Source organism: Mustelus asterias, chromosome 5, assembly GCF_964213995.1.
Source record: "Mustelus asterias chromosome 5, sMusAst1.hap1.1, whole genome shotgun sequence".
Classification (NCBI taxonomy): Eukaryota; Metazoa; Chordata; class Chondrichthyes; order Carcharhiniformes; family Triakidae; genus Mustelus; species Mustelus asterias.
In genome coordinates this window covers 148440179-148462861 of record NC_135805.1, presented here as the reverse complement: position 1 = coordinate 148462861, position 22683 = coordinate 148440179, and the positions used below count along the sequence as shown (strand labels likewise).

The window sequence follows — 22683 nt, the reverse complement described above, 5'->3', positions numbered from 1 at the left end:
CCATTGAGATAGTAATCCCATTTGTTGTTATTTCCTCCAAAGTGTATAACCTCGCATTTCTCAACGTTATACTCCATTTGCCATATCCTCACCCACTCACTCAGCCTGTCCAAATCTCTCTGCAGATCTTCTCCGTCCTCCATACGATTCACTTTTCCACTTATCTTTGTGTCGTCTGCAAACTTCGTTACCCTACACTCCGTCCCCTCCTCCAGATCATCTATATAAATGGTAAACAGTTGCGGCCCGAGTACCGATCCCTGCGGCACGCCACTAGTTACCTTCCTCCAACCGGAACAACACCCATTTATTCCGACTCTTTGCTTCCTGTCGGATAGCCAGTCCCCAATCCACTTTAACACACTACCCCCAACTCCGTGTGCCCTAATCTTCTTCAGCAGCCTTTTATGGGGCACCTTATCAAACGCCTTTTGGAAATCCAAAAACACCGCATCCACCGGTTCTCCTCCATCAACCGCCCTAGTCACATCTTCATAAAAATCCAACATGTTCGTCAAGCACGACTTTCCCCTCATGAATCCATGCTGCGTCTGATTGATCGAACCATTTCTATCCAGATGCCCTGCTATCTCCTCTTTAATAATGGATTCCAGCATTTTCCCTACTACAGACGTTAAGCTGACCGGCCTATAGTTACCCGCCTTTTGTCTCCTTCCTTTTTGAAACAGCGGCGTAACATTAGCCGTTTTCCAATCAACCGGCACTACCCCAGAATGCAACGAGTTTTGATAAATAATCACTAACGCATCCACTATTACCTCTGACATTTCTTTCAATACCCTGGGATGCATTCCATCCGGACCCGGGGACTTGTCCACCTTCAGTCCCATTAGTCTACCCAGCACTGCCTCTCTGGTAACATTAATTGTGTTAAGTATTTCTCCTGCTGCCAACCCTCTATCGTTAATATTTGGCAAACTATTTGTGTCCTCCGCCGTGAAGACCGACACAAAAAACTTATTTAAAGACTCAGCCATATCCTCATTTCCCACTATTAACTCCCCCCTCTCGTCCTCCAAGGGTCCAACATTCACTCTAGCCACTCTATTCCTTTTTATATATTTATAAAAACTTTTACTATCATTTTTTATATTAATTGCTAGCCTAGCTTCATAGTCTATCCTTCCTTTCTTTATCGCTTTCTTAGTCTCTCTTTGTTGTTTCTTAAATTTTTCCCAATCACTTGTTTCTCCACTATTTTTGGCCACTCTGTACGCAGCTGTTTTTATTTTAATACTCTCCTTTATTTCCTTCGTTATCCACGGCTGGTTCTCCCTTTTCTTACAATCCTTGTTTTTTGCTGGAATATATTTTTGCTGAGAACTGAAAAGGATCTCCTTAAAAATCCTCCACTGTTCCTCAGTTATCCTACCTGCCAGCCTGCTCTCCCAGTCTACCTTAGCCAATTCATCCCTCATCCTATCATATTTCCCTCTGTTCAAACAGAGGACACTGGTTTGGGACCAAACTTTCTCCTCTTCCATCTGAATCAGAAATTCGACCATATTGTGGTCACTAGACCCAAGAGGGTCCTTCACAATAAGATCCTTAATTCTACCTACCTCGTTACACAATACCAGATCCAAAATAGCTCGTTCCCTCGTCGGTTCCGTAACATGCTGTTCAAGGAAACTATCCCGACAGCATTCTAAGAACTCTTCCTCCATTCCACCCTTACCGACTTGAGTCTGCCAGTCAATGTGCATGTTGAAGTCCCCCATGATTATTGCCGTTCCGTTTTTACACGCATCCCTTATCTGCTTGTTTATAGCCCTCCCTACCTCAACATTATTATTTGGGGGCCTATATACCACACCTACTAGTCTCTTTCTCCCTCTACTATTCCTCATCTCTACCCATAATGATTCCACGTTTTGTTCCTCAGAGCCTATGTCATCCCTCAGTACTACCCTGATATTATCTCTTATTAATAGCGCGACCCCACCACCTTTTCCTTCCTGTCTATTCTTCCTAAACTCCAGGAGTAATTCTGCTGACAAATTAGGGATATTTAATAGTAAAATAAACTTTATTTCATAACACAATTTAAATATAACTCTAGCAAATGAATCAGCTTGGCTATTAACTGTTGAACAATATTTAAACATGAAAAGAAACAACAATAATTTCTAACGTATCACTGTTTCAGTTCCAAATAAGCAACATTCCTTTATGGAGTTTAAAATCACTTTAAACACAGCTAGCAACCTTAAATATACTTGCTATGAAGCAACCTTGAAGCCTTCTGAGAGGTCTTACGGAGAGAAAAGTTTGCACACCTCAGTCTTTAAGTGAGCACCAGCTAGAACTTATAAGTTGTGTTTCTCTCTGCTGCATTCCATGCTCCTACCATTCGTCACATTGTCACATCTGTCAATCTCAATCCACCTTCCATTTCTTGAAACAAAAACCCCAGGAGATCTTTACTTTTTGTAAACAGAAGTCCATTAACTCTCTCCTAAATAAGCAGTGCGTGTCTAAAATACATAAATATCCTGCAGTGACAATACTGTGCCTTTAAGAAATGAATTTGTGTCATGTTTCTTGCGTAGGATTTGTTTTAGCAGTTCTATGTATCAGTGCCATTTTGTTTGTTGTTCCTTCAGCAGCATAAATGATGTTAATTGCTACAATGTTTGTTTTATTCTGGACTAATGAAGGGTGGTTATTTTAGTGTCTTTTCCCCTCGGCATTTTCAGAGTGGGGCTTCATTATGTTGACTGACAGTTAGAGTCATAAGACAGGATGGGGCTCGGCTCACAGCCGGAAAGCCAGTACAGTTGCAGCTTGGAAGCTGCAGAAGGAATTAGCCCTTTTTCTCTCCAAAGTCTGGGGACTGAGGTCTGTCAGGAACTAAGTTTATTTCTCACTTCCTGCTGCCTCAGAAAAGCAGCCAGCATAATCAAAGACCCTGCACACCTAGACATATTTTCTTCCACCTTCTTCCATTGAGAAAAAGATACGTCTGAGATCATGTACCAACTGTAGCGTAGTGGAGGACATGCCCCTGTCTACATCAATGGGGATGAAGTAGAAAGGGTCGAGTGCTTCAAGTTTTTAGATGTCCAGATCACCAACAACCTGTCCTGGTCCCCCCCCATGCCGACACTATAGTTAAGAAAGCCCACCAACGCCTCTACTTTCTCAGAAGACTAAGGAAATTTGGTATGTCAGCTACGACTCTCACAACATTTACAGATGCACCATAGAAAGCATTCTTTCTGGTTGTATCACAGCTTGGTATGGCTCCTGCTCTGCCCAAGACCACAAGAAACTACAAAAGGTTGTGAATGTAGCCCAATCCATCACGCAAACCAGTCTCCCATCCATTGATTCTGTCTACATTTCCTGCTGTCTTGGCAAAGCAGTCAGCACCCCGGACATTCTCTCTTCCACCTTCATCCGTCAGGAAAAAGATACAAAAGTCTGAGGTCACGTACCAACCGACTCAAGAACAGCTTCTTCCCTGCTGCAATCAGACTTTTGAATGGACCTACCTCGCATTAAGTTGATCTTTCTCTACAACCTAGCTATGACTGGAACACTAATTTCTGCACTCTCTCGTTCCTTCTCTATGAACGGTATGCTTTGTCTGTATAGTGCGCAAGAAACAATACTGTTCATTGTCTGCTAATACATGTGGCAATAATAAATCAAATCAAATCAAACTGACTCAAGAACAGCTTCTTCCCTGCTGCTGTCAGACTTTTGAATGGACCTACCTCGCATTAAGTTGATCTTTCTCTACACCCTAGCTATGACTGTAACAGTACATTCTGCACTCTCTCTTTTCCTTATCCCTTATGTACTCTATGAACGGTATGCTTTGTCTCGGTTCTGTAGAAGAACAATGCGGTGCAAAGAGATTGACCCCACTTTTGCCACGCACTCCAACATTCTTTCCCACAGTTCCTCAGATCAATCAACAAGAAAGTTGTCGCGACTTCAAAGGGGCCCAGGACGTTGGCCTCTTGGAGGATGAGCTTCCGGATTGAAGCCATTATTGCCTGCCCAATCAGGGAGTTTCACCGATATGTAAATGTGGGAGCATCAGGGCTACTGACAGTCCATATTCCGACTTTGCATCTGAAGCACTCTTTGGCCAGGAATTGAGTTTGTAAACAAAGGGAATCTGGTGGAGTTATTTCACAAGTGACCCATGAAAAGATGCTTGTTTGTAGATAGATAATGCAGCATCAATCTGCTTGGCAGTGAGGGAGGGGAAGCTGAGATTGCATTAACACTTTGCAACTATTCCAGGAGGCAGTGCCATAGTGACATTGTCACTGGACCAGCAATCCGGAGACCCAGGGTAAAGCTCTGGGGTCCCGGGTTCGAATCCCACCACGGAAGATGGCGGAATTCAAAATCAGTAAATCTGGAATCTAAAAAAAAAGTCAAATGATGACCGTGAAATCAATGTCGATTGTCAGAAAAACCCATTTGGTTCACTAATGCTCTTCAGGGAAGGGAAATTGTCGTCCTTATCTGGTCTGGCCTACATTGGGGCAACACGGTAGCACAGTGGTTAGCACTGCTACCTCACAGCGCCAGGGACCCGGGTTCGATTCCCGGCTTGGGCGACTGTCTGTGTGGAGTTTGCACATTCTCCCCGTGTCTGTGTGGGTTTCCTCCGGGTGCTCCGGTTTCCTCCCATAGTCCGAAAGATGTGCTGGTTAGGTGCATTGACCCAAACAGGTGCCAGAGTGTGGCAACGAGGGGAATTCACAGTACATAAGAACTAGGAGCAGGAGTAGGCCATCTGGCCCCTCGAGCCTGCTCCGCCATTTAATAAAAAGCTGGTCCTTTTATGGACTCAGCTCCACTTACCCGCCCGCTCACCATAACCCTTAATTCCTTTACTGTTTAAAAATGTATCTATCTTTGTCTTAAAAACATTCAATGAGGTTAACTTCATTGCAATATTACAGTAACTTCATTGCAGTGTTGATGTAAGCCTTACATGTGACGATAAATAAACTTTGCTTTACTTTACATGTGACTCCAGAGTCACAGCAATGTGGTTGACTCTCAACTGTATTTGGGCAACTAGGGATGGGCAATAAATGCTGGCCAGCCAACGACTCCCACATCCCTGAACAAATTAAAAAAAGTATCTGTTTATTCTTCCACTGGAGTTATTGCAGACCTCTCGAAGATGCTACCAGAAGCAGTGATGGCGTAAATAGTAATAAGAATCACTCACTGTGGACAGTGACAGATTCACTGGGTAATGAAGGAATCCATCGCCCTGCCACCTCTCTCTCATACAGGCAGGTGTAGTTTCCATCGCCGTTCCGATCGACAGTTCCAAATGAATTAGCAACTGGGTCATGTGTCGTCTGGATTTCTGTGGTGACATTGCCTTCAGACCACCTGAGTGACCATCGAAGGCGGCTGAAATCATAGCGGGCAGGAACAACGCAGGCGATTCTGACATCTTCCCCCGACAGATAGACCGGATAGGTGGGACTCAGTGAAACTGTCGGAGGAGGTGGCACGTCTGAAACAACATAAGGTCTCGTTAAGGTTGAGCTTGGGTGCGTCGGAACTCGAGCAGTGCTTTAGAGAAAGAGAAAAGAGATGCAATGTCAAAGTTTCTCATCTGGGACTCATCAGGCCAGCTCCGTGGGAATGTCTGATCCAATTTGTACCGCGTGGGAGGAGAGGGGTGAGGGGTTACCAGATGGACTGTGGCTGGTGCAGGCGTTCTCGTGGAGAACGCACCAGGGAAGAGTTACCTGCCAAGCCAGTGTGCAACTTCAGCCCGGGCAAGTCTTTATTGGCCACCCCAATTGCCCTTTGAGAAAGTGGTGGATGAGTCACCTTCTTGAACCACTGCAGTCCCATGTGGTGTAGGTACACCCACAGTGCTGTAGGGAGGGATGTTCCAGGTTTGTTATCAGGCATCAGTCAGTCCTGTGTGGTGTAGGTACACCCACAGTGCTGTTAGGGCGGCAGTTCCAGGATTGTTATTGGACATCAATCAGTCCTGTGTGGTGTAGGTACACCCACAGTGCTGTTAGGGAGGGAGTACCAAGATTTTGACCCCAGCCGCAGTGAAGGAACAGTCGATATATTTCCAAGTCAGGATGGTGTGTGTGGGGCTCGGAGGGGGAACTTGCAGGTGGTGGTGTTCCCCATGTGTCTGCTGCCCTTGTCCTTTAGGTGGTAGAGGTGGCGGGTTTGGAAGGTGCTGTTGAAGGAGCCTTGGTGAGTCACTGCAGTGCATCTTGTAGATGGTACACACGGCTGCCTCTGTGTGTCAGTGGTGGAGGGAGTGAGTGTTGAAGGTGGGGGTTAGCGTGTCGATCGAGCGGGGGCTGCTTTGTCCTGGATGGTGTCGAGCTTCTCGAGTGTTGTTGGGAGCCGCACCCATCCAGGCAAGTGGAGAGTATTCCATCACACTCCTGACTTGTGTCCGTGTAGATGGTGGACAGGCTTTGGGGGGAGTCAGGAGGTGAGTTACTTTCCGCAGGATTCCCAATCTCTGACCTGCTCTGGTAGCCACAGTATTTATGTGGCTGGGTCTGGTTCAGTTTCTGGTCAATAGTAACCCCAGGATGTTGATAGTGGGGGATTCAGTGTTGGTAACGCCATTGAATGTCAAGGTGGAGATGATTAGATGGACCTACAAGAGTTCCTGTATTGGCCTGAAAACTGATCCACATAAAAGGGGAATTTGGAGTACCTGTTACATTGATTTGAACAGCATGATTAGCAGCAGAGTGTATCCAGCGTCCGAACAGCTCTATCTCGTGCAGGCAAGTGTAGCTCCCCTCATTCTCTCTGGTGACATATCGAGAGGAATATGTTAAGGATGGCCCGTTTTGCTCGACCTGCCCAGAGATGATGGTTGCCCCATCTTTTAGCATCCTTAAGCGGCCAGGTGGATTTCCATTGGGAACCGCACAGTTAATGGCGACGGATTCGCCTGTCATGTAGACGGGGTATGCAGGATTCACCAAGATTCTCGGCACAGCGGGGGCATCTGAAAAAAACAACAAACTCTCTGAACCTTCTTCTGAACAGGCTCAGAGTTATCTCGGCCTGTTCTGCAAACATTCCAATGCAGCAAGCTACAGCAAACGTTATGACACATTTGACAGAGGTTTATCCCGTGAATGATGAGAGAGTGCCCAGCTCTGAGGTGCAGAAGGATCGGGGCATCCGAGTACATGAACTGCAAAAGACCAGTGTCCAGTACAATAAGTAAGTTTAAAGTTTATTTATTAGTGTAACAAATAAGGCTTACATTCACACTGCGATGAAGTTACTGTGAAAATCCCCTAGTTGCCATAGCCCGGCGCCTGTTCGGATACACTGAGGGAGAATTTAGCATGGCCAATGCACCTAACCAGCATGTCTTTCAGACTGTGGGAGGAAACCGGAGCACCCGGAGGAAACCCACGCAGACACGGGGAGAACATGCAGACTCCACACAGACAGTGACCCAAGCCAGGAATCGAACCTGGGTGCCTGGAACTGTGAGGCAGCAGTGCTAACCACTGTGCCACCGTAATTGGGAAAGCTAGTAGACTATTATTGCTAGTTGCATTATCGGCATTCCGTGGATTCTATTCTATGGTTATATTGGAAACAATCTCCACTCGCTGTAGAATGCAGCAAAATGGGAGCAGTGGGAGGCTGGCACTCACTGGTGATAATTATTCCCCTGGATTCACTGGGGAGTGACTGAATCCATCGCCCTGAAACCCGTCTCCTCAAAACGCATGTGTAATTCCGGCGTTGTCAGCGGCGATGCTTGTGATGGGATGCTTGAGGGTGCCCCCCGTGTGAAGTTGTATGAACTAAGGAATAGCATGATGGGAAAATTGGTCAGCTATTTGGTACATTATAAGCAAGGCTGACTCTGCATAACTTGAAGACCGTATGAGTAAATAAAACAAGATAAGGTCAGGGGGGAAGGAGTCACCGACCTTCTTCTGTTCCATCAAAGGACAAGATAAGGGTATGAATGATCAGACAAAGAGTTCTAGGAGGTCAGCAAGTTATGACATGATTAATGACATTGCTTATGATTCTATTACTAATCGAATTCCTGAATATGCTCTGGTCACGCAAACTGATAATGATTATGTATAAATACTGAACTGATTCTCTGTGTAATTGCGGACTTGAGGAGGAATTAGCAAGTTGTACCAACTGCTCTCTGAACTCAGGTTGTCAGCCAATGCTGCATGCAGACTTTCGTAAATAAATACTAGTTGTTCTGTTGGAACGAACTTTGTTGAGTTTTTCTATCACAGCCAAGAAGCAGGAAAGTTTCCACTTCAACACCCGTCTCCCTGAATGTCTCGGGCGTGGATGGAAATGGAATTGTGGGACAGCTGGACTCGAGCGGCCCGCTTTGTGCCCCTGGCAGCTGATGGTGACAGGCTCGCCTGCCAGCTACACGGAGCGAATGGGCTTCAGCGAGATCGAAGGTCGGGGCGGGAGGGCTGAACTCGGAGAGAATGGGGAATACGATAGTACTCCAGTCGGACTCGGAGCATCACAGAGCCAGTGCACTCAGTCCAGCCATCGCGCCTTTCAGACAAGCGTTTCCCCCTGGACGTGTTAACCCTTTCCCCCCTGTCCTACTCAGTGAGCAATCCCTCTGGAACATCGGACTGATGGGAGACATTTCCCACCTCATTTTGATTCAGAGCAGTAAAGACAGTGGGCCTTACGTCACAGAAAGAGGCCCTTCGGCCCATCTTGTCTGTGCCAGCCATCAAACACCTATCTATTCTAACCCCATTATCCAGCACTTGCTCCGTAGCCGATGGTGTTTCAAGTTCTCATCTAAACACTTCTTCATTGTTGTGAGAGTTCCTGCCTCTACCACCCTTTCAGGGAGCGAGTTCCAGATTCCCACCACCCTCTGGGTGAAAAAGGTTTACCTCAAATCCCCTCAAAATCTCCTGCCCCTGACCTTAAATCCACCCCTGGTTATTCACCCCTCCACTAAGGGGAATAGTTTCTTGCTATCTACCCTATCTGTGTCCCTCATAATTTTGTACACCTCGATCAGGTCCCCCCTCAGCCTTCTCTGCTCTATGGAAAGCAACCCCAGCCTAACCAGCCTCTCCTCATAGCTGAAACGTTCCAGTCCCGGCAAAATCCTGGTGAATCTCCCCTGCACCCTCTCCAGTGCATCACATCCTCCCTATAGTGTGGCAACCAGAACCGCACACAGTGCTCTAGCTGTGACCTAACCAGCGTTTTATACAGCTCCATCATAACCTCCTATTCAGGGCTAATGAAGGATGGGCAGTAAATGCTGTCCCAGCCAGCGATGCCCATATCCCATGAATGAATGAAAATAAACCCCACTACCCTATATTGTTCTACCAGATTCATTCCATCACTCATTTAATGATCCTGGCATCGTCAGATTGTTCACTACGTGCAGATGCGCAGTGAAAGACATGCTCCTGTCTACATCAACGGGGATGAAGTAGAAAGGGTCGAGAGCTTCAAGTTTTTAGGCGTCCAGATCACCAACAACCTGTCCTGATCCCTCCATGCCAACACGATAGTTACGAAAGCCCACCAACATGTCTACTTTTTCAGAAGACTAAGGAAATTCGGCATGTCAGCTACGTCTCTCACCAACTTTTACAGATGCACCATAGAAAGCATTCTTTCTGGTTGTATCACAGCTTGGCATAACTCCTGCTCTGCCCAAGACCGCAAGGAACTACAAAAGGTCGTGAATGTAGTCCAGTCCATCACGGAAATCAGCCTCCCATCCATTGACTCTGTCTACACGTCCCGCTGCCTTGGCAAAGCAGCCAGCATAATTAAGGACCCCACGCACCCCGGACATTCACCTTCTTCCTTCGGGATAAAGATACAAAAGTCTGAGGTCGCGTACCAACCGACTTCTTTCCTGCTGCCATCAGACTTTTGAATGCACCTGCCTCGCATTAAGTTGATCTTTCTTTACATCCTAGCTATGACTGTAACACTACATTCTGCGCTCTCTCCTTTCCTTCTCTATGAACGGTATGCTTTGTCTGTATAGCACGCAAGAAACAATACTTTTTACTCTCTGCTAATACATGTGACAATAATAAATCAAATCAAATCAAAGACATCTAAAAGGAACCTCCTAGATGTTCATAACCAGGGTAACAGTTTGTGCTTATTATATTATGTACATTATGGGCGGCATGGTAGCACAGTGGTTAGCACTGCTGCTTCACAGCGCCAGGGACCTGGGTTCGATTCCCTGCTTGGGTCACTGTCTGTGTGAAGTCTGCATGTTCTCTCCGTGTCTGTGTGGGTTTCCTCCGGGTGCTCCGGTTTGCTCCCGCAGTCTGAAAGACGTGCTGGTTAGGTGCATTGACCCGAACAGGTGCCGGAGTGTGGCGACTAGGAATTTCACAGTAACTTCATTGCAGTGTTAATGTAAGCCTAATGTGACTAATAAATCAACTTTAAAACTTTAATGTAATGTCAGCACCAGGTCCAACATTTGCCATCATTCCTGTTGAGAAGGTGAGCTGTCTTCTTGAACCACTGCAGTCCGTGTGGTGTAGGCCCGACGACGGAGCTTTTAGAAAGGTAATTGCAAACTTCATCCAGCCATAGCTTTACACCTGAGTCACCACACGCACTACAATTGGCCCATTAACATTTGTCCCCTCCCCTCTTGCTGAACATGAACCAGATCAGCTGCGCTGTCTCGGTGAAGGAACACCAGAATTCTCTGAATCTAATTGCTGCACTCAGATGCCCTTCCCATGATGCCCTACAGAGGGCGCATCCCAGCATTCGGCTCAATCGGTCAGAGCTGGCAGGCTTTCTGAATGCTGACACAGAGTAAAGAGAAGGTTTGAGAGACGCTAATGGCACTTAGACGACACAAGACCAGTTCAGCACAGATACTGAGGGGAGTAAGGTTGGAAATTGCATTGGCTCGAAACTTCACTCATTTTTAGAGAGAGGCAAGGAGGTTTGGAGTGGACAGTTTCAAAAAGGGTGTGGAAGGGCATGCTCGACAACTGGGAAATTACTTTAATCTCTGTTATTCCTTCACAGTCGCTGGATCAAAATAGTGTGGGTGGCACGGTGGCACAGTGGTTAGCACTGCTGCCTCACAGTGCGAGGGACCTGGGTTCAATTCCCAGCTTGGGTCACTGTCTGTGTGAAGTCTGCATGTTCTCCCCGTGTCTGCGTGGGTTTCCCCTGAATGCTCCAGTTTCCTCCCACAGTCCGAAAGACGTGCTGGTTCAGTGCATTGGCCGTGCTAAATTCTCCCTCAGTGTACCCGAACAGGCGCCAGAGTGTGGCGATTAGGGGATTTTCACAGTCACTTCATTGCAATGTTAACGTAAGCCTGCTTGTGACACTAATAAATAATTAAACTTTACTCCTCCCCTAGAATCACAGAATCCCTGCAATGCAGAAAGAGACCATCTGGCCCATCGAGTCTGCACCAACTCTCCGAAAGAGAGGGCCGACACATCTTTAGACACTAAGGGGCAATTTATCATGGCCAATCCACCTAACCTGCACATATTTAGAGTGTGGGAGGAAACCAGAGCACCCGGTGAAACCCAACCCGACACAGTGAGAATGTGCAGACTCCACACAGGCAGTGACCCGAGGCTGGAATCAAACCCGGGACCCTGGCGCTGTGAGGCAGCAGAGCTAACCACTGTGCCACCGTGCTGTCCAGCCTGGGATCATCTCCTTAAACCTCCTCTGTACTCCCCCCCAGTAATAATATGTCTTCCATCAAATAAGTGGACTAAAACTACACAGTATTCGAAATGTGGCCTCGCTATTGCCTTGTACAGTTGTGGCAACATGTCTTTACACCTGGATCCACATCTGGGAAAACAAGGTATTTGCGATCTTGTAAATATTTCAAACGGTCGATGGTGTCACTCACGTGCGATTGTTATTGTGATGGGTTGACTGGGAGAAGAATCGATCCATCGACCCCACAGCTGTGTCTGGTAGGCACATGTATAATCCCCTTCATTGCTGGTGGAGAGGTGTCTCACAGTATAATTCAGGGTTTCCTGGCCCCTGGTACTGTCGATGACTGGTGCCAAGGCTTTTAGTAACTGAAGTCTCCCGGTTGTGTATCCAGGGGGCGCTCTACAGACAATGGTGACTGTTTCTCCAGCGACATATACTGGGGATTCAGGATGTTTGGAGATAGTAGGCTGGGGTGGAACATCTGAAACAATGATGTTAGACTTATTACAGGCACTAATCTTGTGTGTGAATGCCTTAGAACGTGGTTATGTGCAACTGAGATGTATCCTGCATCACACAATTGCATTTAGAATCATAGAATCCCTACAGTGCAGAAGGAGGCCATTCAGCCCATCGAGTCTGCACCGACCACAATCCCACCCAGGCCCTATTCCTGTAAGCCCACATATTTACCCTGCTAATCCCCCTGACGCTAAGGGGCAATTTAGCATGGCCAATCAACCTAACCTGCTCATCTTTGGATTGTGGGAGGAAACCGGAGCACCCGGAGGAAACCCAAACAGACACGGGGAGAACGTGCAAACTCCACACAGACTGTGACCCAAGCCGGGAATCGAACCCGTGTTCCAGGCACTGTGAGGCAGTAGTGCTAACCACTGTGCCACCATGCCACCCCCTGTTTCTCCCATTGGATTCAAGACCAATATTTAGCAAGTGTTCACAGCTCCTGAAAGTCATGGACACAACCCACACTAGCATGAGGAATGTTTAATGTTTTAAAGTTTATTTATTAGTGTCACAAGTAGGCTTACATTCACACTGCAATGAAGTTACTGTGGAAATCGCCCAGTCGCCACACTCCGGCGCCTGTTCGGGTACACTGAGGGAGAATTTAGCACGGCCAATGCACCTAACCAGCACATCTTTCAGACTGTGGGAGGAAACCGGAGCACCCGGAGGAAACCCAAACAGACACGGGGAGAACGTGCAAACTCCACACAGACAGTGACCCGAGCCGGGAATCGAACCTGGTCTCTGGTGCTGTGAGGCAGCAGTGTCATAGACTCATAGAGGTTTACAGCATGGAAACAGGCCCTTCGGCCCAACTTGTCCATGCCACCCTTTTTTTTAAACCACGAAGCTAGTTCCAATTGCGTGCGTTTGGCCCATATCCCTCTATACCCATCTTACCCATGTAACTATCTAAACGCTTTTCAAAAGACAAAATTATACCCGCCTCTACTACTACCTCTGGCAGCTTGTTCCAGACACACACCACCCTCTGTGTGAAATAATTGCCCCTCTGGACACTTCTGTATCTCTCCCCTCTCACCTTAAACCTATACCCTCTAGTTTTAGACTCCCCTACCTTTGGGAAAAGATATTGACTATCTAGCTGATCTGTGCCCCTCATTATTTTATAGACCTCTATAAGATCACCCCTCCGCCTTCTACGCTCCAGAGAAAAAAGTCCCAGTCTATCCAGCCTCTCCTTATAACTCAAACCATCCAGTCCCGGCAGCATCCTAGTAAATCTCTTCTGCACTCTTTCTAATAGAATAATATCCTTTCTATAATAGGGTGACCAGAACTATACACAGTATTCCAAGTGAGGCCTCACCAATGTCTTCTACAACTTCAACAAGACGTCCCAAAGTGCTAACCACTGTGCTGCCCAAATAGTTATTCAACATCGAACTGGAGCGGCACAGTGGTTATAACAGCTCTGCACTATTCAAGTCCTGAAGAAGGTAACATTTGCCATTGGTTGTTTTTGTTGGAACAGAGAAGACTGAGGGGCGACCTGATTGAGGCATTGACAATTACGAGGGGCATGGAGAGGGTGGATAGGGAGCAGCTGTTCCCCTTAGTTGAAGGATCAGTTACGAGGGGACACAAGTTAAAAGTGAGGGGTGGGAGGTTTAGGGGGGATTTGAGGATAAACCTTTTTACTCCGAGGGTGGTGATGGTCTGGAATGCGCTGCCTGGGAGGGTGGTGGAGGCGGGATGCCTCACATCCTTTAAACAGTACTTGGCACTCCATAACATTCCAAGCTATGGGCCAAGTGCTGGCAAGTGGGATTAGGTGGGCAGGCCAGGGTACTTCAAACATCGGTGAAGACTCGATGGGCTAAAGGGCCTCTTCTGCACTGTAGTATCCTGCAATTCTGTGATTCTGAGTTTATTGGTTTCTGTGGATCAATTAATTTAAAATTCACTGCCTAACAGACTATCCCAAGGATGTCAAAGTTCCTCATGCAAAGTCTGGAGAACAAGTTGGAGTGCAATTGCATTTTAGGAAAAAATAGGATTAATACAGCTAAGAAAATATGATGTTATAAAGAAGGTGGTTGCCCATCAATAAATCTTACAGGAATTCAATAAGTTTCACTCACCCGTAATATTTATTTGAATTGGAATACTCAGATCGGAAGGTAGCCATCGACCAGCCATTTGTATCTGGTAGGAGCAGGTATAACTCCCTCCCTGGCTTGCGGTCATGTTCCTGATCAGATAGGTGAGAGATCTCTGGCTCCTGGTGCTCTCCACGACAGCGATCGAGTCCTTCAGTAACTGAAATCGCCCGGCTGATTCCCCATGTGGAACTTCACAGGTAATGGTGACTGTTTCACCTGACACATAGACTGGCTGTTCAGGAATCACCGTGATCGTGGGCGGAGGCCGAGTATCTGAGGTGATAAAATCCCAAGACATGATTACCTCCTCCCATTCAATGTATTAGGACACCAGATCAGAAACCTTTCCTGATGAGTTCAACTCAAGCAATATTTCTCTTATAGACTAAGACTCCCCCTTTAAAGTTAGTTAGCAAAGCACAGAAATATTTGCTTTGAATTAGGTTAAGTGGAGACTCATGCTTGGAGCCCAAAGAAGTAGGGGAGATCCTAAATGAATACTTTGCGTCGGTATTCACAAAGGAGAGGGATGTGTTGACTGGGAGTGTCTCGGAGGGGAGTGTTGAACCGTTGGAGAAAATCTCCATTACAAAGGAGGAAGTGTTAGGTTTGTTAGAGAATATAAAGACTGACAAATCCCCAGGGCCTGATGGAATCTATCCAAGGCTGCTCAGGGAGACGAGAGGTGAAATCGTTGGGCCTCTGATGCAAATCTTTGTCTCGTCACTGGACGCAGGTGAGGTCCCAGAGGATTGGAGGATAGCTAATGTGGTCCCGTTATTTAAGAAGGGTAGGAAGGATAACCCGGGTAATTATAGGCCGGTGAGCTTGACGTCCGTGGTGGGGAAGTTGTTGGAGAAGATTCTTAGAGATAGGATGTATGCGCATTTAGAAAGGAATAAACTCATTAACGATAGTCAGCATGGTTTTGTGAGAGGGAGGTCATGCCTCACTAACCTGGTGGTGTTTTTTGAAGAAGTGACCAGAATGGTTGATGAAGGAAGGGCCGTGGATGTTGTCTATATGGACTTTAGTAAAGCGTTTGACAAAGTCCCTCATGGTAGGCTAGTGAAAAAGGTTGGATCTCATGGGATAAAGGGGGAGGTGGATAGATGGGTGGAGAACTGGCTTGTTCATAGAAGACAGAGGGTGGTAGTGGAAGGGTCTTTTTCCGGCTGGAGGCCTGTGACTAGTGGTGTTCCGCAGGGCTCTGTATTGGGACCTCTGCTGTTTGTGATTTATATAAATGATCTGGAAGAAGGAGTAACTGGGGTGATCAGTAAGTTTGCGGACGACACAAAACTGGCAGGACTTGCAGATAGTGAGGAACATTGTCAGAGGCTACAGAAGGATATAGATAGGCTGGAAATTTGGGCAAAGAAATGGCAGATGGAGTTCAATCCTGATAAATGCGAAGTGATGCATTTTGATGGGAATAATGTAGGGAGGAGCTACACGATAAATGGAAGAACCATAAAGGGTGTAGAGACGCAGAGGGACCTGGGTGTGCAAGTCCACAGATCTTTGAAGGTGACGTCACAGGTGGAGAAGGTGGTGAAGAAGGCATATGGCATGCTTGCCTTTATAGGACGGGGCATAGAGTATAAATGTTGGGGTCTGATGTTGCAGATGTATAGAACGTTGGTTCGGCCGCATTTGGAATACTGCGTCCAGTTCTGGTCGCCACACTACCAGAAGGACGTGGAGGCTTTGGAGAGAGTACAGAGGAGGTTTACCAGGATGTTGCCTGGTATGGAGGGGCTTGGTTATGAGGAGAGATTGGGGAAACTGGGGTTGTTCTCCTTGGAAAGACGGAGGATGAGGGGAGACTTAATAGAGGTGTATAAAATTATGAAAGGCATAGATAGGGTGAACGGTGGGAAGCTTTTCCCCGGGTCGGTGGTGACGTTCATGAGGGGTCATAGGTTCAAGGTGAAGGGGGGGAGGTTTAACACAGATATCAGAAGGACATATTTTACACAGAGGGTCGTGGGGGCCTGGAATGTGTTGCCGGGCAAGGTGGTGGAGGCAGACACACTGGGAACGTTTAAGACTTATCTAGACAGCTATATGAACGGAGTGGGAATGGAGGGATACAAAAGAGTGGTCTAGTTTGGACCAGGGAGCGGCGCGGGCTAATTGTTCTTTGTTTCTCGTTTCAAGGCTTCATTCTATGATCATCTTGCTGGTGCCAGTACAGAGCGAGACTGCGGATAGTTGGGAACCTGTCTCGGGGGCAGGGAATTCAGATGGTGTTCGTAAAGCAGAAGTGGAAATGAATAGGGTTGGGAAGCATTTTCTGATCAGGGCCAGTGTGATCTCCTGGACTCGTTTCGATCGCCACAGGGGGTCGGAGAGGAATTTCCCAGATTTTTTTTTCCCCATATTGGCCCTGGGTTTTCACTCTGGGTTTTCGCCTCTCCCTGGAGATCACATGGTCTGGAATGGGGGGGGTGGGGGTGAGTTAATAGGTTGTGATGAACAAAGCATCGTAGCTGTGAGGGACAGCTCGGTGGATAGGATATTAGGATGTAGATAGGCTGGAAAATTGGGCGGGGATCCTGGATTCAGGATTCAATCCTGGACCGGGGAGCGGCGCGGGCTTGGAGGGCCGAAGGGCCTGTTCCTGTGCTGTATTGTTCTTTGTTCTTGTTCTTTGTTCAGTCCAGGAGCTTTCAGAAAGCCTCTGGAGGGGGACATAGAGAGAGATACTTCTTTCTTCTACCAGCTCCAGGTAGCAACTACTTGTATTTTAAAATGAAAATGAAACTTTTTTTTCCTACACACTCAGCTCCTTCCATTAACCACGTGATTCTGTTGCTGTCAATCAACCTCATCAACAAGTCAGATAAAAGCAGATTACTGCACCTGCTGGAATCTGAAACAAGAACAGAAAATGCTGGAAAATCTCAGCTGGTCTGACAGCGTCTGTGGAGAGAGAATAGAGCCAACGTTTCGAGTCTAGATGACCCTTCATCAGAGCTAAAGCAAAATCAGAAGAGATTTGTACTATGAGGGGTGGGGCTGTAATTGGACAAAGGGAATATAAATGATGATGAAGAAGGCTGAAAAAGGTGCCAAAAGTATCCATTCAGTGGTCAGAATGTGTGAATGGCAGAACAGAGGTACAGATTGTTAAAGAACTGTCTGAGAAATGTGGCAGATGCCCTGAAGGGTGATGGGGGAGGGGGCGTGGTTGGGGGAAAGATGGAGAGCGAGAATGGAGAAGTGGAAAAATGGAAGTGAGAATTGTTACGATGCGGATGTTGACCCCATTTTGAGAGTTAATGCTGAATCCCCCAAAGAGGGATACCTCAATTCGCAATCTGTTAAAAGTGTGTGGGAAGGTGTGAACTGTTCTTCAGTAACGTTCAGTGGATAACGAACAGAAATATCTTACAGTCACTTTGAAATGAACACTTAACAATTTATTTCTTTAACTAACAGGGGACTTTAGCTAAACAAGTAACATACCAAATAGAACAAGATTCCAATGGAATGATGTTCAAATAAATACAAGACTCAATCATTAACCAAAAAAATAATAATTCAGTCACTCTCAAAAATACAACCAGGTTTGTGGCTTTCAGGGTCTTTTGGAGTTCCTCTGATGAATCTTCTCTCTGTAAGTTCTTACTGATTTGATCATTTGCTACTTAGATGGTATGTCCTCTTAGGAGGTATGTGAAGCTGGTAGAGTTCAGAGCTGCTCACTCCCTCTTGAGGCATGACAGTGGCAGTTCTTCTGTTGCTCTGCTGTTTTTTACCCCCTGCGCTCTCTTCTATCCCTGTGATGACCTATCAATTTCCCTACAATAGGATTGGTTTGATGTTGTCCACACCATCAAATTCAAATCTTATAGGTTCCTGGTAGCTGAGTGTCTGCTTTTAATTGATTGGTAAAATTTTTTTAAAAGGTTGCTTTGTCAAGACTACTGCTTGACTTTTTGATACAAGTGTTTCAGCTAGGACTCTGGATGTACTTTGTATTTTAAACCTCCAGGTACTGAAAGAAAGCACCAGCTTTTAAAAGGACACCACAATTGTTGGGTCTAGTCTAAAATCCTCATGTAATTTGGGGCTCTGGTCCAGGACTGTAACAGTATGAAGAGAGGTTGAGTAAATTGGTCTATATTTTCTGGAGTTATAGAATTATAGAGGTTTACAGCATGGAAACAGGCCCTTCGGCCCAACTTGTCCATGCCACCCAGTTTTTACCATTAAGGTCGTCCCACTTGCCCGCATTTGGCCCATATCCCTCTATACCCACCTTACCCATGTAACTGTCTAAACGCTTTTTAAAAGACAAAATTGTACCCGCCTCTACTACTACCTCTGGCAGCTTGTTCCAGACACTCACCACCCTCTGTGTGAAAAAATTGCCCCTCTGGACCCTTTTGTATCTCTCCCCTCTCACCTTAAACCTACGCCCGCTAATTTTAGACTCTTCTACTGTTGGGAAAAGATGTTTACAAGATTATAAGTGGAACGGACAGAGTGGATAGTCAGATGCTCTTTCCTAGGGTGGAAAAGTCAAGTACTCGGGGACATATGTTTAAGGTGCGTGGGGAACAATTTAGGGGAGATGTGCAAGGCAATTTTTTTACACAGAGGGTGGTGAATGTTTGGAACGCGCTGCCTGGGGAGGTGGTGGGAGCAGGTATGATAGCGTCATTTAAGGGGCAATTAGACGAATATATGAATAGGATGGGGATGGAAGGATATGGACTCTGTAAGAGTATACGGTTTTAGTATAGGCAGGCATCATGATCAAAGCAAGCTTGGAGGTCCGAAGGTCCTGTTCCTGCGCTGTATTGTTCTTTGTTCTATGTTTATACCTTATCTGTGCCCCTCATTATTTTATAGACCTCTATAAGATCACCCCTCCTACGCTCCAGGGAAGTTAGAAAATATCATTGAACTCTATGCAATTTTATTGGGTTTAAGCGGTAGATGCTGAGAGATTGTTCCTCGTAGTTGAGCACTTTAAGTGTCACCGACTCAGGATAAAAGGAGGCTGGGCGATCATTTTTGGACTGAGACAAGGAGAGATCAGTTCATTCAAGCGGCTCTGAACCTCTGGAAGCCACTACCCCAGAGGATTGTGGGAACTCCATTGTGGAAGCCTGCGATAACCAGGTTTTGATTTCTCAAGGGAGTGAGCGATTTGGGGAGAGGGGCAGGAAAATGGCCCTGAACCCCCAGGATCAATGTTGATGATGTTTGTGATGGAGCAGGTTTGGTGAGCCCTGTACTTTACACGAGTAAATTTGAGGAGGAGTTAGACAGATTTTTAATTGGTGATGGTTTGAAGGGTTACGGGGAGAAGGCAGGAAAATGGGGATGAGGAGCATATCAGCTATGATTGAATGGCGGAGCAGACTCGATGGGCCGAATGGTCTAATTCTGCTCCTGTATCTTGTGAACTTATGAACACACATGTTCCACTAAATGCCTTTGATTTCAAGCATCTACAATCATTAAATGACCAATCTTGGTATCTCAGTTGTAAATGTTTGTGCTTATTTGAAGTCATAGAAGTCATAGAAACCCTACAGTGCAGAAGGAGGCCATTCGGCCCATCGAGTCTGCACCGACCACGATCCCACCCAGGCCCTACCCCCACACATATTTTACCCGCTAATCCCTCTAACCTACACATCCCAGGACTCTTTAAGGGGCAATTTTTTTAACCTGGCCAATCAACCTAACCCGCACATCTTTGGACTGTGGGAGGAAACCGGAGCACCCGGAGGAAACCCACGCAGACACGAGGAGAATGTGCAAACTCCACACAGACAGTGACCCGAGCCAGGAATCGAACCCGGGACCCTGGAGCTGTGAAGCAGCAGTGCTAACCACTGTGAAGGAGGGGAGATTGAAGGAGGGGAGATTTTCTGGCACAGTGGTTAGCACTGCTGCCTCACAGTGCCAGGGACCCGGTTTTGATTCCCAGCTTGGGTCACTGTCTGTGTGGAGTCTGCACGTTCTCCCCGTGTCTGTGTGGGTTTCCTCCGCGTGCTCCGGTTTCCTCCCACAGTCGGAAAGACGTGCTGGTTAGATGCATTGGCCGTGCTAAATTCTCCCTCAGTGTACCCGAACAGGCGCCGGAGTGTGGCGACTAGGGGATTTTCACAGTAACTTCATTGCAGTGTTAATGTAAGCCTTCTTGTGACTAATAAATAAAGAAACGAAACTGATGAATTTGACTAACTCCAGCCCAAGATAAAAGCGACCTGATTGCATCAGTGTCTTTTATATGGTGTGGGAATATCTGAAAATGTTTCACCTCACTCTTGCAAGTTAAGTTGGGAATTATATCGGAAAAAGAGCAGAAACCTTTCCAATGCAGTTTTCGCAAGCTCTCTGTAAATTCTGACTCACCTGTGAGGCTTATTCGAATGATATTGCTGGAGGGGGAATGTATCCATCGACCAGACAGCTGGATTTGAGAGAGACACATGTAGCTCCCTTCGCTGCGGCTGGTGACATTTCTAATGGGAAACGAGAGGGACGGCTCATTACTGGTGATGTTCTTGAGCAGGTTGGAGTCCTTCAGTAGCTGGAATCCACCAGGTGAGGTACCACGGGGAACTCGACAGGTAATGGTAACAGATTCTCCCGGCAGATACACTGGAATGTCAGGGTTCATCGAGATCGTGGGCGGAGGCGGAGGGTCTGAAATCAGAAAGAGTAAGTTGAGGCTTCCAAACATTCACCCACATTTATTACACCCCAACTTCCAGACCCATGATCATTACTGTCTAAAAGGCCAAGGGCAGCAGATGCATGGAGAACATCACCAACTGCATTTCCCCCTCCGAGCCCCACACACACCATCCCGACTTTGGAAAAATATCGGCCTTTCCTTCATTGTGGCAGGAGTCAATCTCCCAAAACTCATTCTCTAACAGCACTGTGGGTGTGCCTACAACACATGGACAGACTGATGGACAATAACAATCCTGGAACTTCTTCCCTAACAGCATTGTGGGTGTACCTACACCACATAGTGAAGACTGATGTCCAATAACAATCCTGGAACTCCCTCTCTAACAGCATTGTGGGTGTACCTACACCACATAGTGATGACTGATGTCCAATAACAATCCTGGAATTCCCTCCCTAACAGCACTGTGGGTGTACCTACACCTCATGGGACTGACTGATGTCCAATAACAATTCTGGAACTCCTTCCCTAACAGAACTGTGGGTGTACCTACACCACACGGACTGACTGATGTCCAACAACAATCCTGGAACTCCCTCCCTAACAGCACTGTGGGTGTACCTACACCACACAGACTGACTGATGTCCAATAACAATCCTGGAATTCCCTCCCTAACAGCACTGTGGGTGTACCTACACCACACGGGACTGACTGATGTCCAATAACAACCTGGAACTCCCGCCCTAACAGCACTGTGGGTGTACCAACAAGACATGGACTGATTGATGTCCAATAACAATCCTGGAACTCCCTCCCTAACAGCACTGTGGGTGTACCTACACCACACGGACCGACTGATGTCCAATAACAATCCTGGAACACCCTCCCTAACAGCACTGTGGGTGTACCTACACCACATAGGACTGACTGATGTCCAATAACAATCCTGGAACTCTCTCCCTCACAGCATCTCGATGTACCTACACCACATGGGACTGTGGCAGGTTCAAGAAGACGCCTTCTTAAGGGCAATTAGGTATGGACAATGAATGCTGGACTCGCCAGCGACACCCATGTTCCTTGAATGAGGAATGAAGGTGAGGATCCGACCTATTTGGTTGTTTTAGTCAACCTATCAGAGGCAATCAACACTGCTGCTTATAGCTCTGATTAGTAAAGCATGCGGAGTGAGTCTCTGGGGTGAGTTCCCCAACGAATTAAATTAATCACTTGAGGTTTAAATTCCAAGTTGTAGTCTATCATTACCCCAGGTACGTCAGCAGAATTGACTAGAAATTACAATATTAACCGCAATAATAATGGAATGTATTAATACCTTAATTTATTATCATTTTCAGTGTTACACTTTGACTGACTGATTGGCAACATCTCTGCACCGATTACAGACCAATAACCATGTCCACGCTAGCAACCTATCAAATCTGACGCAAATCAGCCAGTTGAAGGATTTTACCGTGGGAGCCAGGAATGGAATATTGCAAAGAGAATTAAAAGGTGCAAAAGATTACATTATACTATTTCACCCTGCTACCCAAACTTAATTGACATCTTAAACATTAATTAACAGAAAAAATGACATTTTCAAAGCAATG

The 22683-nt window shown here is 46.5% G+C and overlaps 1 protein-coding gene across 1 annotated transcript in view; it reads right to left on the bottom strand.

Moving 5' to 3' along the window:
• LOC144493882 (immunoglobulin superfamily member 1-like) overlaps nt 1–22683 on the bottom strand; it is a 41052-nt gene that overhangs the window by 8975 nt on the left and 9394 nt on the right. The window contains exons 3-7 of the mRNA XM_078213464.1: nt 20784–21077; nt 14379–14672; nt 11930–12223; nt 6713–7012; nt 5228–5524 (exon numbers count right to left, since the gene is read on the bottom strand). Of these exons, the coding sequence (XP_078069590.1) occupies nt 5228–5524; nt 6713–7012; nt 11930–12223; nt 14379–14672; nt 20784–21077 (1479 nt within the window). The remainder of the gene's footprint in view (nt 1–5227; nt 5525–6712; nt 7013–11929; nt 12224–14378; nt 14673–20783; nt 21078–22683) is intronic.